The sequence below is a fragment of the Anabrus simplex genome, chromosome 9, assembly GCF_040414725.1.
Source record: "Anabrus simplex isolate iqAnaSimp1 chromosome 9, ASM4041472v1, whole genome shotgun sequence".
Taxonomy (NCBI): domain Eukaryota; kingdom Metazoa; phylum Arthropoda; class Insecta; order Orthoptera; family Tettigoniidae; genus Anabrus; species Anabrus simplex.
This window is the reverse complement of record NC_090273.1, coordinates 106,894,790-106,913,926: the sequence shown is the minus strand read 5'-3', so window position 1 is coordinate 106,913,926 and position 19,137 is coordinate 106,894,790. Positions and strand designations below refer to the sequence as shown.

At 35.9% G+C, this 19,137-nt stretch overlaps 1 protein-coding gene across 1 annotated transcript in view; it reads right to left on the bottom strand.

Moving 5' to 3' along the window:
- nompC (no mechanoreceptor potential C) overlaps nt 1-19,137 on the bottom strand; it is a 653,999-nt gene that overhangs the window by 8,044 nt on the left and 626,818 nt on the right. Inside the window, exons 29-32 of the mRNA XM_068229166.1 lie at nt 10,948-11,124; nt 7,320-7,765; nt 4,074-4,430; nt 2,027-2,155 (exon numbers count right to left, since the gene is read on the bottom strand). Of these exons, the coding sequence (XP_068085267.1) occupies nt 2,027-2,155; nt 4,074-4,430; nt 7,320-7,765; nt 10,948-11,124 (1,109 nt within the window). The remainder of the gene's footprint in view (nt 1-2,026; nt 2,156-4,073; nt 4,431-7,319; nt 7,766-10,947; nt 11,125-19,137) is intronic.

The window sequence follows — 19,137 nt, the reverse complement described above, 5'->3', positions numbered from 1 at the left end:
AAAAATAATACTGTACAGAAATTAGGTAGCAATAAATATGATTTGTAAGGCATTCAGTTCAAAGTTACTGCTCTTCAAGTGATGAGTTCAGAAATGAAGAAGAAAATCTTACTTAAAGAAGAATAGCAAAACTATGGTGAAAATTTTTTCCATTATTTATAAACTCTTGCTTTGCATGAGATGATTTCTTTCATATTCATAGTCCTGAAATCCAAGCATTGTGATATCCAGTATATAGAATATGATCTATGGGGTGTCACAATATGAGTTCCTACCATAGTTAAAAAAGAGAGAGAGAATATATATACCCTTGTTATTGGATTTTATAGTAATGTATTCTACAAATAACATTTATGTTAATGTATTAAGAATATGGGCCTTTGCTGGTGGGACCTAGTGTTTACAGTGCACTATGTCTTCTGGTATAGGCTAGAGCAATTTTGTTACTTTCATTGATCTGTCTCTGTCTTATGCTTGGCTTTGACAATATGAAAGTGACTGAGGTATGAGCGATACTAGTAATGCCATTCCTTCTGCAGCCAGTCCCTGCTATGAATGGTGTGAAACTATTGCTCATAGGGTTGGTTGGTGCATGCATTTCAGTGGGCTTGGCAGACTGATATGTAATAGCACTTCTGGCTCACTCCTCATTTCCCTAGTACGCCTCTTCAGTGATGCCGAGGCCATCTATGATAGCTGATGGCAGAGCTGTTGAGGATCCAACCAGCCTTCGGGCCGATGACTAAACATACATACATTAAGAATATGTAAAAATTAAAGAATAACAATTTCCTAACAACTGGAGAGGGGTGCAAAAATCTTGTGTATGTCAATGGTTGACAAGAGCAACAAGAAATTGAGAATCACTTTTTTATATCATTTTCGTACATGAGAAACAGCAGGGATACATATTTATTTCCTGGTGACCTGCTCATCCCATTAATCTTACTGCTCTATCCCTTGGATCCTCCCATTCAAGAATGACCTCAGTTATTCCACTATCTTCTTGTACAAATGTATCTTTTGTATCTCTTTGCTACATCTTTCATGTTTAACCTTGTATTATCTCATTATCTTATGCCTTAGTAGCAGTAGCCTAGGACATCAGGCCTTTGGACATCTCACTTTCTTAAAACTAAATACTAGTACCAAAGCCATAAATATAACTTTTCATTGAAGTACATTACTTTTGAACATTCTTTGTAATAGGGAAGAAGGAGTTTCTTATTTTAGATTCAGAAAATTTTTCATATTTTTAGATACAGTATATCTAAGTTGGGCTTCATATCACATTCTCAAACATACCGTATATTTATTATCCTTAATGCCAGTCTAAGGTAATTTTCTGCAAGAATGACAAGGGATTTTTTTAAATCAAGTATTTAACATGGATTGTTGTATTCTCATTTTGAACAACCCTGTTTAGGTTTGTTATTCTTTCTATTTAAGCCCGTGATATTTCTGAAAAGTATCTCAAGAAACTCAGTTGATCCAATTTCACCTTCTTTGCTTTCATTACTTAAACTCAATGGGCAGGATGAGTTTTTTTACCTGTTAGTGCTAGTAATATCTGTATCTGAATGTGATCTTTACTTTTAATAACAAAGTACCACTATTTGACATAGACATAGGTATGAAGATTTGCTTTGCCTGCTGCACTGATACAAATATGACTGTATTTGTGACCCAGTAAAGAAGGGAATTACCACCCTTCTTGGTATTATTTCTGTTATGTTATTTGAAAGTGGTACAGAGAGCAGCTCTATATTACTGAATTCCCCTCAGCATTTGATAAACTGATAGTCTACCTACTTCCCTCTTGCTTGTAATTCCTGTATCTTCCTGGAAAACATCCAATATTGCTTTCTAGTAATATCCCTACATGAACTCATATTGAATCCCTCTTCTTCACCTCATCTCCATTAGGCTGTTCCCTGCACTTTCATCAAGAATTCCTTCAAAAAGCCTTGCATATGATGCAGGTCTGTAATATACACATATTCAATAAACATGGACATACCGGTACCTTTAGGAGCTACCTGATGACCTTTCTTTACTTTCTGCAACCATTTTGCACCCATCTTTGTTCTTGCACTAACCCTTGATCCTTGCATACCCATCATTTGTACCAAACTTGGTCGTTTCTTCCGAGTCACTGTAACAACAAGATATAAATATTTAGGTCATGAAGTTGAATACTCACTTGGTGACGACAATTACAAGTTCTAGAAGAAGTGGGATGTAACTTGCTATCTTTCTTTACCTTGAAAAAACAAATCGCTCAGCTATACAGGCAACTGCATTTATTTGGATATTCAATTTATTATTTATCTTTGCTATTCAACTGAGGCAACATGCTATCTACGAATACTTTTTAAATTGACTTTTTATTGGAAGCTTTGAAAGAATTTGACTTTATATTATGTTTGAAATTAGAAGACCATTTCAGAAGTTGATGATTTTATAATACATGATTGTCACTTCAGCGAACCTAAAAACCAAATCAAACCCCATGACACTACAGCCCTAATGGGCCTTGGCCTACAAAGCAACTGCTGCTGCTCCTATAATGCAACAAATCCTCTCAGCTTGTATTCTTGGATTTCTAAACTGGGTTAGTAATCCTAGCTGTGTGAAAAATGTATACACTACTGTTCACTAAAATCAGAACACCTGACAAAAGTTGTGCTATGATGTATATTTTTGCACAATGTCTATAATGGATCTTCTTCCCATTTTCTTCTTTGTTCACTGCTTTTCTCACACCTTGGTGGAGTCACAGATGGAAACTGTGTCATACATATGAACTTTGCCCTGTTTCACGTCCAGTTGCCCTTCCTGATGCCAATCCCATGCCGAGGGATGTATTGGCGTTTACATTTTTGTGCGGTGATTCATCAGTTGGAGGAGTTAAGGAGATGTGGCTGAAATCCCCTTCCCGACTGGGAATCGAACCTGGGACCTTCTGAGCCAAAGGCTTCTGTGATGACCATTCAGGCAAAGTGGGTAATACTGAAAAATTATTGGCATTGTAATGTGGTTTGTCTGAGCATATTGAATATAGCCGAGTAAGACAGTGTATTGCCATGGACCTATCACTGCTCGTCATTTTGTGATAAGGGCTGCAAAGTTAAGTGGAAAGGTCTTTAATTGTCAATAGATAATAATGTCTTATGTTCATGTAAGACAGTCATAATGGCTTATCAGCGACTTTCACAGAGGTCACATTGTCGATATGGAAGACTGGGACGTGTCTTCTAGAAACACTATCTGATATGCAGGGCAAAGTACATCTGTTGTAGCCAGAATATCTAGGGAATGCAAGAAGAAAAGTGTAACACACAAAGAGAAGAATTTGATCATCAAAAGCAGACCTTACCAAGAGAAGATCATTATTTTGGAATGATTATTTTTTTCTTGCATTTAGCTTTACGTTGCATCGATACAGATGGTGATGATGGGACAGGAAAGAGCTAGGAGTGGGAAGAAATTGGCATGGCCTTAATTAAGGTACAGCCCCAGCATTTGTCTGGTGTGAAAAGGGGAAACCGTGGAAAACTCATCTTTGGGGCTGCCGACAGTGTGGTTCAAACCCATTATCTCCTGAATCTCAGAAAGTTTCTTTGCCAATCTGGCAACACCATTAATGGCACAGCAGTAGTAACACTGGTGCAAATTTCCCTGAGTCAGCTATTATAGTATGTCCCCATTTATTAGATTCTGAACCATGTACTCGTTGACCCCTCCATAGTTTACTGTTGACAATCCAGCACATCGCTAATAAACTGCAGTGGTACGATGAACAACAAGACTGGTGTGATGAATAGCACTTCTATGAATATTGAACTTTCATGACTGTATTGTACTCAAAATAAACTTTCAACAAATTATGTTGTGTTCAGTACATATACTACATATTGAAGGGATGTTAAGTACAGAACAAAAATGGCCAACCGGACACCAACCCACAACCTAAGATACTTAAAATTAAACTTCTGAAAAGGCCTTTGTGAAATTTCATTCTATTTATATTTTTTGTTTTAGGTGCATTATTATTTTTGCAGGCAACTTACTTTTCTGCTTGCAGAAGCGTAAAAGAATCATAAGCCAGGATGTGATCAGGTTAAGTGGTGAAGGTGTAGTTGTAGTTCGATGCATGTTACGGATTAGTTTGGCCAATCCATATTTCCACTCGATATCAGACTGTGCTTGGATGCGCTGGTAGGTATCGCTCATCATGGCAATCAGGAGATTGATAAGTACAACCACTGATACCAACATATAAATCATAAACATACTTTTAAATAAATATGTTGTCCAAGGAGGCTGATTGTTTGATGGGTTATTTCTCTTCTGGATGTTATCCACAGTTGTCATGCCAAACACAGCAAAAATTAGCATCTCAAATGCTTCGATTGGACTCAGTCGAACTGAAAAAGAACCAAAGAAGAACAAATTATCATCAAAGATTGTTCTTAGATTTCTCTAAAATGTCTTACTAGCTAATAAAGTCAAGAAATAGACATTATTATGTACTACACTGCAGTGCCAAGAAAGCCATCCTATTGTCAGCTTGGATTGTTTTAGTCTGATATTGTTTGAGAACAGATACTAGAGGTGTTCCATGATGGGAGGGCAAGCCTGCTAACAGCAAACCTTTCTTCTTTCTCATGCCATATAGCTCTGTGCATGTTCTATAATGTCAGTCTGACACATGATTGTGTGGTCACATGTTTACATCAAAAGTAACCATTGTTTTTAAGGGTGCCAGTCTTTGTCGCAGTCATGTTTTGAACACATAACAAGTGCAGAAACAGTGAGGTATTATGTTCATATGGAGATATATTAGTATCCAGTTCTTCTTCTTCTTCTTCTTCTTCTTTATCACCATGAATGGGTCACTTAGGACCATGCAGAATCAACATTTGTTGAGCTTTTCTCCTTGTCCAATAGTTCTTCATTTTCATCGACTGTTGTGATTTCTGTTTCTCCGACTAAGTACGTTGTGTATGTTTCTTCTCGTTTTCCTCAAATCCCCTTGTGTGAACAATTTTCCTAATTATATTCTTATTCTGTAGATTTGATGACCCTAATTTAGTGAGGTCTTTCTCTACTTGCTTATACCATTTTGATCTCATACATTTGATTTGTAAACATTTGTATATTCGATAAGTAAGTCTGTTGTTATTCGTTCTTTCCAAACGGCTTAAAAATTGAATTCATCACAGTTTCATTGTATCAGTAAGTTTAGATGTTTTGTAATATTTGTAATATATTTGTAATATATTTCTTTTTTCATGATTTTCCTTTCTCTAATCTCTAACTGTTCCTTTAAATTTTTATGTTATAAACTGAGTATTTCTAAACCATAAAGAGCTTCAGGTTTGATCGCTTAAGTAATGATGAATTTTACTGTTCCAGGACAAACATTTTTTTGTTATAAACATTCTTTGTGTATTGAAAAGCAATTTCCATTTTCTGAATTCTTGAAGCTACTGATTTATTTTCATTGCCATTTTCAGTGATCCATTCACCTAAATACTTCAATTCCTTTACTCTTGCAATTTTATTAATATCCATGGTATGTTCAGATGGAGCAGTTTTGATATTTGTCATAAATTAATTTTTGGTCCTAGTCGTGACATGGTGTACCTGTTTTTCTCCATCCTCTGACAATGTTTTCAAGAACACAGTTAAACAGTAAAGGGGAGAGGCCATCACCTTCACATACACCTGTATTTATTTCAAACTCATCACTACATCCACCCATAAACTTTATTTTGGCTTTCGTACACAATCATATATAGTTTCAGCCCAGCATGGGACTATCCTGAGCCATATAACCATGAATATTTTAAAGACTAATTAGCCGAAGCATAAAAAAGATTTTCAATGTGTGCACTTAAAATCTTGTCAGTTTGTTTTGGTAAAATTAGTCTGTGCTTGTGATGATGATATTTAAAATGGTTTTGGATGCTCTTGAACTCTTGTAGTATAGATCACTTATTGTTTAAAGTTGATGACATATAATGTTAAAAAGATGAAAAAAGGTTAAAAATACACACTATGGTGCAAATACATATGTAGGTATTGACAGATGATTCGCATCATTGTACGACGAGTGTCACTTCATGGGAGAAAATGTCATTCTCAGTACTGTTTGGTTGAATAGAAACCTGTAGTGCCAATATAATGGTCCGTTATTGGACATTATAAATTTTCCAGCTAACTCATTCTTGGTTCCCTGTGATGATTCACATTTGCTATATATTCTTACATATATTATTTTTAGGAAGATTTTGAGAATATGGCTCATTAAACTTATGATTCTAAAATCCACATGAGATTTAGTCATCATTTTCTTTGGAATAGGGATGAAAGTTGATGGGAGATTGCCCATGGTGTGTCACACCAGTTTCATTCAGCAGAATGTTAAGAAATAGCTTTGTATTAGAAAGAGTACCGTAGCTTGTGTCTCATTATCGGGTATCAATTTACAGTAGATGTTTTATTTTAACTGGTGTTAACACTTTCTATTTCATTCTATTTTTCCTTCATGATAATATTATTTTACAATTCTGATTGTTTCTCATTGGCAAACCTGATAATTTGTTTTTCAGCAATTAAAAAAAAAAAATATATATATATATATAATATATATTTTGCAAGAGAAAATAAAGCAAGACTTGATCACTTGTTTGTTCTTCTGTTAGGAATGTCTATCAAAGTTTGCTAATAGTGTTCATTTTTATATAAAACCAACCAATCCCATGGCACTACAGCCTTTGAAGGGCCTTGGTCTACCAAGCGACCGCTGCTCAGCCTGAAGGCCTGCAGATTACAAGCTCATTTTGATATATGAGTGTTTAATAAATACTAGATTCATCATGCATATGTTACTTGGTCAACATCTCAAGTACAATGCAATATAGCACTATGATTGTATGATGGTACTGTATATGTGATGCATCTGGTGCAAAGTTCAAATTATAGAAAATATTGAATAAAATATAATGCAAAGTTAATTTACACATCATAAAGAACAACTAAAAAATGTTAGACAAAGTGAAGCTTCCACTATGTATAGAGTTATTTTGTTCTTCTTTTGGGTTGAACTGTGTTGTTTTCTGTATATTCCATACAGTTTGGTGTCATTTTGAATACAGTAATCGGAAGAAGAAGGAAATAATGGTAGACAAACTTTGAACACTGAATCAGGTTTGAAAAGAGGATTGATACTTAAATTTATTCTTTTAATGGATAATAGCTTTAAATAAAATGTAGATGAGATATTGAAGGTCTTTTTTGTCTTTCCTTACCTTCAGCAAACAATCCAGTGTAATTCTTCCTTACACCAGGTTTTGCGAGGAATTCATCCGTAAGAAATGGTTGATTCAGAGCAACAATGTTCATTGAGAAACCAAACACAAATATTGCCAACACTGCTAAAAATCTAGCAAGGTCCTTCATTAGATTTCCAATAATAATAGCCCATGGTCCAAACAAATGGTGAAATGATAAGAAGTCCAAGATCTGTACACACGCAAGGAGGAAAGAAAGAGCAAATAGCTGGTTTCTCAGGTACATAAGAGTCACCCAGTGTGGCTTGCTTACAAACATGAAGCCCAGAAGATGGAGAGCCACACCAAAGATTCCAAACAGTAGAACAGCTACTTTTACCCAGCCAAGGCCACTTTTGTCACTAGGATTGGTAAGCTCGAACAGCAGTAGTCCTGATAGCCATACAAGAAGAACATATTCATACCTGAGGAGGAGAAAACAAGTATGATAGAAAAGTTATCAGTTATAATACAGTATAACAATGCTATTCAAAAAAAAAAAAAAAAACAGGAAGTAAAAGTATAAAATACAAACTCAGTAAAAATATACCTATCTCTTGTCATAACTCATTGGTATAATAAGGTCCCTGTGTACCTCAGTTTTAGGTTTACCTTCCTTTAGTGTATTTTTTCTAATGTTCCCAGCTTCTCCTTGTTGGTAGAATACATCCAAGTAATTCCCTACTTGTCATAGAAGGCAACTAAAAGAGAAACACCAGGAGTCCTCAACTTGGAAGTATGGGAAGGAGGCCTAGCCACGTCTGACATTTCTTCTTCTTACTTGTGCAAGACTCCTCACGTTCATCTTTCCTTTCCAATCTCACTTGGTCAACTCCTATTTTCTTGTGACTCTAACGGTGTTAGATTTGCAAGACCTATGGGGGTCTTCAGTTTTCATGGCCTTTGTGGGACTTCCTTTTCCCAATACCTTCTTTCTTCAAAGGACTGTACCTCACTTTTCTCTTCTGTTAAAATAGTATGGTTACCAAGATATACTTTATGTACTTTTACTTCAAAAACACTAATCACCACTGCCACCACCATCACGACCACTACTCTAATCAGTAATCACACTCTTGTCATTTCTGCAATTCAGCATTCAAACATTTGGTTCCCATGCCAGTTGTAAATAAGGGTTTCAACATAGTTCATAAAAGATAATTACTCTTTTGATTTGTAAATCTGTCATTACTTGGAGTTGCTTCAATATACAAGAATTTAATTTTGGCCCTCAATTACAGTTGAGTGCAATATTCTTTTTGCTTCATAGGAAGTATGTTGTAGATGTCAGACTGATGTCCACATGCATTCATGACATTTTTTAATGAAATTTGAATTTACTCAAAACATAATTCTTTTGATTTTTGCCTTTATACTTTAAGTTTCATAACAGTAAACAGATTGTTCCTGTTTACCCAACTTTTTTAAAATTCTCTACAGATAGTAGTTGCACGTGCTAAAGTTCGGGGATGTATATGCCATAACATTGTACTAACATCATGTGATCGAAAAATTCCCTTATTGATTCTAAACAATCCCAAGTAACTTGTGCTGTTACTGAATCTTATTGAAAATATCAAGTAACAATGAAAAAGAGGGACATAAAATAAAAAGATTAAATGATTCATGGCTGTAAGAAAAGAACCACTCATAAACAATAGCATAATAGCATCCTAGAGAAACAAGTGTTATTGTGCTGTATTTATCTTTAGCAGTGAGAACAGATGCATGATAAATATGTCATACCCAGAAAGTACAGGGGACAGGTAATATTTTAGTGCAGACATTGGCTATACTGGTTTTGATCTTCATCTCTGTTTTTCTCTTGTGGCCATTCCTCGTTGCTGCTTGGAGTCTAGTATTAAGAATGGCGGCGCGGATTCAGAATCCCGCCAAATATGAAGTGCGCTCTGTCATAGATTTTCTTCATGGTAGAAGCAAGTGCCCAGCAGATATTCACAGAGCAATTAATCCCATTAATGGAAACATCATAAGTGGACAACATGTAACGAAGTGGTGCTGTGAATTCTCAGAAGGCAGGATCAATATTCATGATGAATCCTGGATCAGTAGACCATCTGTGATGACTGATGAACTTTTTCAGAGAATTGGGGAAACAGGTCGTGAATGCACTTCCACTTGCAAGGCAAAACTTCCTTGACAATGAAGAGATCAGGAATGAAGTGGAAATATGGTTCTTCCAACAGGCAACAGAACGCTATACAGAAGCTAGTACTGTATCCAGAGTTAACAAGTGTTTGAAAAATAAAGCAAGTACCAATAAATAATTTGTAGTGGACATTTTGTCAATTTTTTTTAAACGAATACTAGTCATTGTAACTTTACATTCCATAGACGTCTCATACATGCAAAGTAAGAAAGGATAATTATTTAAACTCAACTTATTCTTCCATCTCTCATCCTTCCCATATTTTCCTTCACAGTGCTTGATAATAGAATAGGAAAATATAGTTTAGAGTAGAAAACAAGAATGAGATTGAATTTAAAGCTAGGTAACAGGTTGTAGAACATTCTCATATCAATACAGGATCACTTTCATTCATTGAATTCATTACGTACAGTATATTGAGAGGTAACCTTAGAAATGTTGGGACTCACAATTAAGTAACACTAGGAGTATCCTGAACTGGATTCATTAATTCATTTATGGTATGAAAATCACTTATCCAAATGTGAAGGGGATGTTGTAGAAAACAGGCAATAAGGATTTAGATATCAAGTAAAGGATTCCAAATTGGATCTAATGAGGTACTATTTGAAGTACAAAACAAAATAATCCATTTTCCTACCTTAACATGTTACTCATGCTCTGCAGTAGTACTAAAAAGGCTTCACAATTCTAAAACCAGAGGTTTCCATCCCACCACTGATAGCAAAAATCTGAGTGTAGATTTTCCCCAGATTTACCTCATGAATTCAATAAAATTTTGGGATGGAAACATGAATCAAGTTTCGATAAACGGTTTTCCAGTAACGGATATTGTGAGAAAATTGCTGGACAGATTTCAGTGAGCCGGCCCCTTATTTTCAAGCATACACTTGGAATGTCCTCAGAAAAGTAGGAGTTTTTATAAATTTATGAATTTCTAACATTATTTTCTTCTGATAGTTATTGCCAGCAAGTAAAAAAACTGTTAGCAGAGACAGACAGAAGCCACCTTTGTGCTACCTGACACAACCAAAAGTGATGGTTGTATCGCTATTCCATACCACCTCATCAAACCCCACCACTCCTGGAATTATCCACGCCAGCCACACAGCCACAAGCCAAGACTACTTGATCAGGTTCCCAAGAAGTATAGTATGCTGATGTCACTGGGGAAGGAGTATTTGATGGCTATGAATAATATTTATATTCTGTGAATATCTTTTTTGTAAGTACAGTGCAGACTTCACTTGTTCTAGCCATTTTACCCTGTTACTATATATTCCCTGAAATATATAAACCTTGTGCTGTTTTAAGTTGAGTAAACAAGTTATTGCACTCATGTGTGTTTTTTTGGTGGCTATGAATTTTATTATTTGAATTCTTTTTTTGTGAGTGCAATGCAGACTTCACTTGTCCTAACCTTTTTTTTTTTTTTACATCTCTTCTTCTTCTTCTTCTTCTTCTTCTTCTTCTTCTTCTTCTTCTTCTTCTTCTTCTTCTTCTTCTTCTTCTTCTTCTTCTTCCAGATTCTCTCTAGGGTTGTGTACCAAAGCCCTCAACCTTACTCGATCTTTCCACCATTCCTCTTTGAGTACTTTACTGCTATCAACTCCTCTATTTGCAATACAGTCCACAACAGAGCTCCTCCATTTCATTCTAGGCCGTCCCCTAGGCCTCTTTCCAGTCTCTGTATCCATGAATGTTCTCTTTGGTATTCTCTCTCCTGGCATTCTCATCATGTGTCCAAACCATTTTAGCTTTGCTATATCAGTTTCTTCTTGAAGTTTACACACTCCCACGCTTCTCCTTATTTCCTCATTTCATATTCTATCTCATCTTGTCTTTCCCTGTATGCTCCTCAAGAACCTCATTTCAGCTGCTTGTATCTTATTTTGGTTCTGCTTAGTCAATGTCCAGGCTACTGAAGCATAGGTCAGTATAGGTTCATAATAGGACGAGTGTGAAACCTTCTTACACTTCATTGGCACATCTTTGTTCCATACAATGTCTCTCACACACTGGTAGAAATTTGCAGACTGCTGTATTCTTAAATCCATTTTTCCATCCAAATTTCCATCTTGTGACATCACGCTGCCCAAATATTTAAAAAATTTCACTACTTCAAGAGGTTCGTATCCTATTTTTATCACTCCCGTGGATTTTCTGTTACCTCTCGTCATGATCAAAGTCTTACTTTTTGCAGTACTAATCTTCATTCTAAAATTTTTCATCTCCTCATTCCATAAATCAACTTGTGTCTGTACTTCCTCTTCATTATCTCCCCAAACTACAATGTCATCAGCAAAGAGCATAGACTTTACTTACTTGCCCATCATCTTCTCCTTGATATTATGTAGAATTCTAACCATGATGATAATGAAGAGTAACGGAGACAATACACTTCCCTGTCTTAAGCCTGTCTCAACTGTGAACCATTCAGTTTGTCCCACTTTGGTTCTAACACAGCTTTTGCAATTTTGATACAATGCTATTACCATCTGCATTGTTTCATTCCCATCTGTGCATCTGTCAATGTTTTCCATACCAAATTCCTTGGGACACAGTCATATGCCTTTTCAGTATCTAGAATCATTACTACCATGTCCTTTCCATATTCCCAATACCTTGCCATCATTTGATGCAATGTAAATATTGGGTGAAATGTGAACCTGCCTCTTCTAAATCCATACTGGTGTTCTGCCAAGTTTCCCTCTATTCTTTCTCTTATTCATTTATCCAAGATTCTTTGAAGGGTCTTAACTGTATGAGGTATCAATGTCACTCCTGTAATTTTCACATTGCTTCCTGTCTCCTTTCTTGAAAATTGGTATAATGACCCCTTTTGTCCACTCTTTTGGAACATTCTTTTCTCTCCATATCACTCTGAAGTGTCTATACAACCACTGTAGACCAACTGCTCCTGCTGCTATTATCATTTCTATGGTGACCTCGTCAGTTCCAACTGCCTTGCCTCATTTCATTCTTTTAGTGGCCCATTCAATCTCTGCCATGGACACCTTGTTTTCCTTATCTTCCATCTGCACTAAATCTGGTTCTTCAATTTCTCCTTGTACCAAGGTATTTTGCACATTGTAAAGCTGTTCGAAGTATTTTCGCCACCTCTGCAATATATCCTGCTTCTGTGTCATCACTTCCTCCTGTTCATTTTTAATGAAGTTAGCACCTTCACCTGGGTTTTTCTTCTTTTTAATCCACTAGAATAAGATCTTTTTGCTTCCAGTTGTATCTTCTTGCAGAGATTCAGTGAATTTTTGCCAGCATTTCTTTTTCTCTTCTTGAACCACCTTGGACCACTCCTCCTTGCAGTGCCTGTATTCTGTTTTGCATTGTTTCTCAGCCATCTTTTCAAAGCTTGTTTCTTCCTTTTAACTATATATTTTACCTTGTCATTCCACCAGGGTGTTTCTGGATCTTTCTTCCTTCTTGATATTATTCCACAGGTCTTTTCTGCAGACTCCACCATGGCTGTTTTAAAGTATGCCCATTCTTCTTCAACCCTTCTGATGTCTTCCTTAGATATACTTGTTTTAATGTGTGTCTGGAACTCTTCATTTATTTCTTTCTCCTGCAATTTCCACACCCTTAGCTTTCTCTGCCTAATCTCAGTCATCTTTTGTATCTTTCCCATCTTCAACTTAGCTATCACAACTCGGTGATCTCCTTCGAAAGATTCACTTGGGAGGGCTGTTACATCTACCAACATTTTCCTGTTACCTTTCTCGATCAAAATGTAATCTATCAGAGTTTTGATTTTGTTATCACAACTATATCTTGTTATCTTCTGACTGTTTTTCTTTCAAAACCATGTGTTACCAAAGATCAGCTCATTTCTTCTATAAAAGTTACCAAAATATCTCTAGCCTTGTTTCTCTTCCCATATCCAAATGGATGTATAATCTCTTCATCTCTTCCTTCCTGACCTACTTGGTCATTCATATCTCCTATAATCACAACTTGTTTATCCTGTATATAGCCTTCCGGATATTGAAGGTATTCCTCTAGATCCATATCTGCATTTCTTGTTTGTGGAGCATACCCTTGAATTATATCTGTAACATCAGTTTCAAGTCTCAATCTGACCTTAATCAACCTGACATTTATGTTTTCCACCAATTCTAGGTATTCCTTTAGGTCTTTTCTAATTGATCTACACCATTTTTGGCTTCTCTTCCTCCACTATAGTATAAGGTGTATCCTTTCTTTGGTTTCCTCTCACCTTTTCCTTTCCAATTGGTCTCAATGATTCCCAGCAATGCTATATCTTTGTCAACCATAAAATCTACAATTTCTTCCACTTTCCTTGTTAGTGTCACTACATTGATGGTCGCTATCTTGATGTATTTGGTTACTGGTCGTCCAGCATCACAAGAGTTGCACTTCGCTTGTGGGGAACGCCTTAGCATTTACCCTGTTACTATATATTCCATGAAATATATAAACCTTGTGCCATTTTACGTTGAGTAAACAAGTTATTGCACTTATGTGCGTGTTTTTCATTAATAAATAACCACATTAATAATCTTTTAAGACAGTAATGTGAAGTTACTATGACCTTTGGATTGAAGTTTCGTTTTTTGGCCTTATGAAGTTACCGTTGCTATATAAAATTGATCAGTATACTGCTATGCCTGTCAGGGTAAGTCTCCATTGATGGAGATAATCCTACAGAGACTCATCTGAGAGAAATTTAATCCATAGGATTTCAACAGCAACAACCACAGGGTCTTTCTTATAAACCCAGACATTCCAGCGGCGTTTCTACTCTCCGAGACCTAAGCAACTGCACAGGAGGTGTGCGCATAGTTCTTGACCTTTTAAGGAGCGTGCACATGTTCAGCCTAGCATCAGTAGCCAGTATGAATCTCAGCTGTTAACATTTTTTTTTTTTCAATTTTCACTTTATACTGATCTGCATTTAGGGCAGTCGCTCAGGTGGCAGATTCCCTATGTGTTGTTTTCCTAGCCTTTTCTTAAATGATTTCAATGGCATTGGAAATATATTGAACATCTCCCTTGGTAAGTTATTCCAATCCCTAGCTCCCCTTCCTATAAATGAATATTTGCCCCAATTTGTCCTCTTGTGAGACAGTTATCATTGCAACACTGCATTTTCATATGTAAAAATTATTTTAAGTACAGGTTGGCTTGACAGGTACGCGATGCATTTGTTCAGCAATTTCCTGGTGAAATGTCCACTTCATGAGCACAGATTCACATAATTGTAAATAAATTTGAAACTACTGGCTCAGTGCTCAATAAAAAAACATGCGTGCACATGAACAGTTTTAACAGAGGTAAAGGTAGATGACATTGGTGCGAATCATCAACGGTCACCGAATAAATCACTTACAAAATTAGCACAACAAGTAAGGGATTTCGGTTTCTTCTGCACAAAGAGCTACAAAGCTGTTACACATCAAACTGTACAGGTTTACACGGGCCCGTTGTTTAAAACCTGCTGATCCAGCCACAAGAGTGAGATATTGTGAGTGGTATCTCGTATCATTGAATGATAGTTTATTCGACCCACAGCTTGTGTTCTTTTCAGATGAGGCCTGGTTTCCTCTTAATGGTCATGGAACAGTCATAACTCTTGCTATTGGTGTGCAGAAAATCCTAATGGTGTTTATGAAGTTCCTCATTATGAAGGATGACACTTCCATCATCTTTTATAAGGTAAAATTTTAGATAAGATTGTATACATGCTTAAAGCAGGACGGTCACACACGGCATAAGTTGGGCTGAGGCAGCTGCTGTAGCACAGAGTACAAACACTGTGTGCTTGGTCTGGGTTTGTAAGAGAGACCCCTGTATATCACAAGAACCACCTACAGTTTCACCCAGGTACTGTAGAACCATGAGTGTGCACAAACCATTATTTCAATTAGAAAAGGAGAAGAGAAGACATCTCATTGCTTTCTCCCTTGATAAAAAGCAGTAAATTGGAAAGTAACATTCAATTTTGTCTCTTACATTATTAATATTAATTCCATGTGGTTACTTCTAGCCTGGTGCAGCTTAAGCAAGGCAGACCCTCTGATGAGGGAGGGTGGCATCTGCCGTGTATAGGCAACTGCGTGTTATTGTAGCGGAGGATAGTCTTGTGTGCAAGTATGTTATTAATGAAAGTTTGTGTCTAAATATTCTCATTTCCATGGTGATGATGTCATGAAGGGTCAGTTACTCAGTTTATAGTGGTGGAGTTAAGAGAAGGGTAAAAATTTGAACCTGTGAGAATCATAATAATAACATTCAAGATGGCAACCTTATTTTTGTCATCACTTTGCTATAGTGGAATGAATATCTTGGTCCTCAGTCCACTATATGCATATGAAGGATGTCAGCTGAAAGTCAGCACTTTTTGGACTGGAACCACTAAACTTTCACTTCAAAGTCTTCTTACAGTTCATGAACATATTAACACACACAAGAAACAACAACAACAACAACAACAACAACAATAATAATGTGAACATTATATATATATACGAAGCAAGTAGCTGTGCAGTTTGGGTAACACAACTATCAACTTGCATTTGGAAGATAGTGGGTTCAAACCCCACTGTCAGCAGCCCCGAAGATGGTTTTCCGTGGTTTCACATTTTCACACCAGACAAATGCTGGGGCTGTGCCTTAATTAAGACCACAGCCGCTTCCTTCCCACTTCTAGCCCATTCCTATCCTTTGTCACTATAAGACATCTGTGTCAGTGCAACGTAAACTAAAATTTAAGAACTATATATATATTAATAAAATCATTGTAAATAAAGTTCTTTTTTTCCTTCAATGACATGTCCCCTACATACCCAGACTATTTAAAGTGGTGTAAGTACTCTGCGCCAGCATGATTTGGGCTCATAGGAGAAGAATCATAATTTTGTCAGTTTGTGTTGCAATGATATAAAATTTTATATAAGTTACATATTCTAGAAAAGAACCAGTGGGGGCATGATTGGTGTAGTGGCTTAGCTGCTGATTTTCTGCCAGGAGACGTGAAGTTCAATTCCCAATCCATTTCACCTGAAAAATCACGTATCATCAGGAAGGGCATCTGGCCTTAAATCCCTGGGCTAAACTCAAAATGTGCCAGGCGGCTCCAGTGGGATAAGATTAAGAAATTTTTTATTCTATAATTAGAATATCCCATGCAATCCATCAAAGTTCTAACAGAACTTGCTGAGGGTACGTACTTATGAAAAATTGTCCCTAGGAATCACCACCAATTACTAATAATAAGATAATGAAATCTATTGGTTGGAAAGGAAACCGACACAATTTAAGGCAAGAACAGGATTGATAACGTGACAAGCTTTTGTGCAGCTAATTTTGAAAGTCAGCAGTAGTAGTATTACTAACAGCAGCACATACACATGCAAAGTGTGATAGTAATTACTACCACTTGGTACACTGTGCTAATTTAATCCTAGCCAATAAACACTCACAACAAACATCTATTCAGTATTGAAGTATTTCTCATTATGTAGTGAACTTCACACAAATATACATGCTGTCGTGTGCTTTATCCCTTAAATTCAATTCAAAATTCATTATATTCCAAGACTATAGGAAGTAAAACCTTTCATTAATTCAAATTAAAATTTAGCTTACATAAAAGTAAATTCTTTCATTTGATTAAAACAGCTGGAAAACAGTAACACAATCTATACTCAGTGTTACGAGATATCAGAAGCAAATGTTTAACACTCAAAGCACAACTATAATACTTGATAGAGTTGACAAAGTACTATAAAAATACATTTCACTTTATCAGCTCTTCATTAATATTACAAAGGATTCACATGAGAACATGTTAAATAAAGCAAAGAAATCATTTAACAGGTTATATATTTAATTATCTTATCAGAATGAAATAGTAATATTACATACACAAGTGTACAATCAGTTCATTTCTGGAGAAAAATAATTCAATTTGTTCCAATAAATACTGTAATACGTATATGTATTCCAATGTTTCATCATCATATTATTTTAACAGCTAAAACACTACAGTCATATCACACACAGAGAATTAAAAGGAAGTAATTCCTCCATTAATATGAAGTGACAAAATGATGATGATTATAATGATGATAATGGTAGGCTGATTAATATTATTGTACAGGAAAGAAAATTGAGCTTAATTTACCAAATGTGAACAAGTAAAGAAGCCTGGAATAAAACAGAACATCAAAATTGATGAGGAAACAGCCAGGTGGCATCAAATTAAAAGAATATATCTGCACACTTTAGCTGAGGCCATATTCTTATTCTTGAGAAGAAAAAATATATGCAGGAAGGAGAGCACCCCCAAGAAGATCTCAGGCTGTTTACATCTGATCTTGCAGTAACAAGTCTTTTCAGACAAGAAACTAAAATCGAAGAGAACAAATTAACATAAAATTACATATGCCAATGGTGATGATGTTAATGATGATGATGACAGCAATTTTTTATTCCTAACAAGAATATACAAGGCACTAGAAGGAAAGTTGAAATATATTTCATTTCAGTACAATATTTAAAAATAAAACTAACCAGAGATTCAAATGGTAATTTTACACTACTATACATACAGATATCTTGTAAAATCTTCAGTTGCATTATCCAACTATCTCTTCTAACACTGTCTTATCACTTTAATTTCTGAACCATTTCTGTATAAAGTATTAGTATTTCAGTAACCAAACATTTCAATAATAGCCTTCAAGTTTCCATGCAGTCATTTATTCTGGTCATTCATTCATTCATTCTTCACAACATAATATGTAAGAAAGACCTGATTAGAATTTTTTTGGACAAGAAGTGTCATACAATTCCTACCTGCTTAATATATCACACAGAATGTTACTGAATAATTACAACTAGTTATTCTAATTTTAAATACAGTAGTACATTCCCATAGTCAGATGAAACATCATAACATTCAGTATAGGAAATGGCATCCATTTAAAACATAAAAGTGATATATCTTGCTTTGTAGACTTTTGTGTCTGGAGCTGATGTTGCCTGAAGCAGCACAATTTCTGATGTACTGAGATATCTAAGAATTTACCTAAGTTCAATTACATTATGCCCAAGTATCTTTGCTGAACAAGTAAATTTACTGCCAGTAGTATAATTAGGCAATTTACAAAAAGAGACAGAAGTGCCTCTCTGTTGAGCATTAATTTGTTTTCTTTTAGTGCAAGCCTTAAAAGCTTAATGATGACTTGTACAGACTATCCTTAAGAAAATTATATTTCTTTTGCGCCCCTTGCCTTTTAATTACAATATAACTAAAATATTTTGCTGTAATACTTTGCTATAAATTTTTTTTTTTTTCCGTTTAAGTATATCAGCCAAGGCGAACGTGAATTTCCATCACATTTTGACTCTCTAGCTATGCATTTCTCTTCCTTCTCTACCTGGCAGCTGACCTCATTCATTCACCTGTACTGTTGAAGCCATGTTTGCTAAAACTTAATACAGGGTCTTTCACTCAAAGTGGGGTCGGCGCAGTGCAGCGGGTAAATGGGCGAGCTGGTCAGACGAGCACATGGCAACTCTCCGAGTTTGGGGCCGAGAGACCGCCTGTGTGAATAGCATGTAAATAACAAGCACACATAA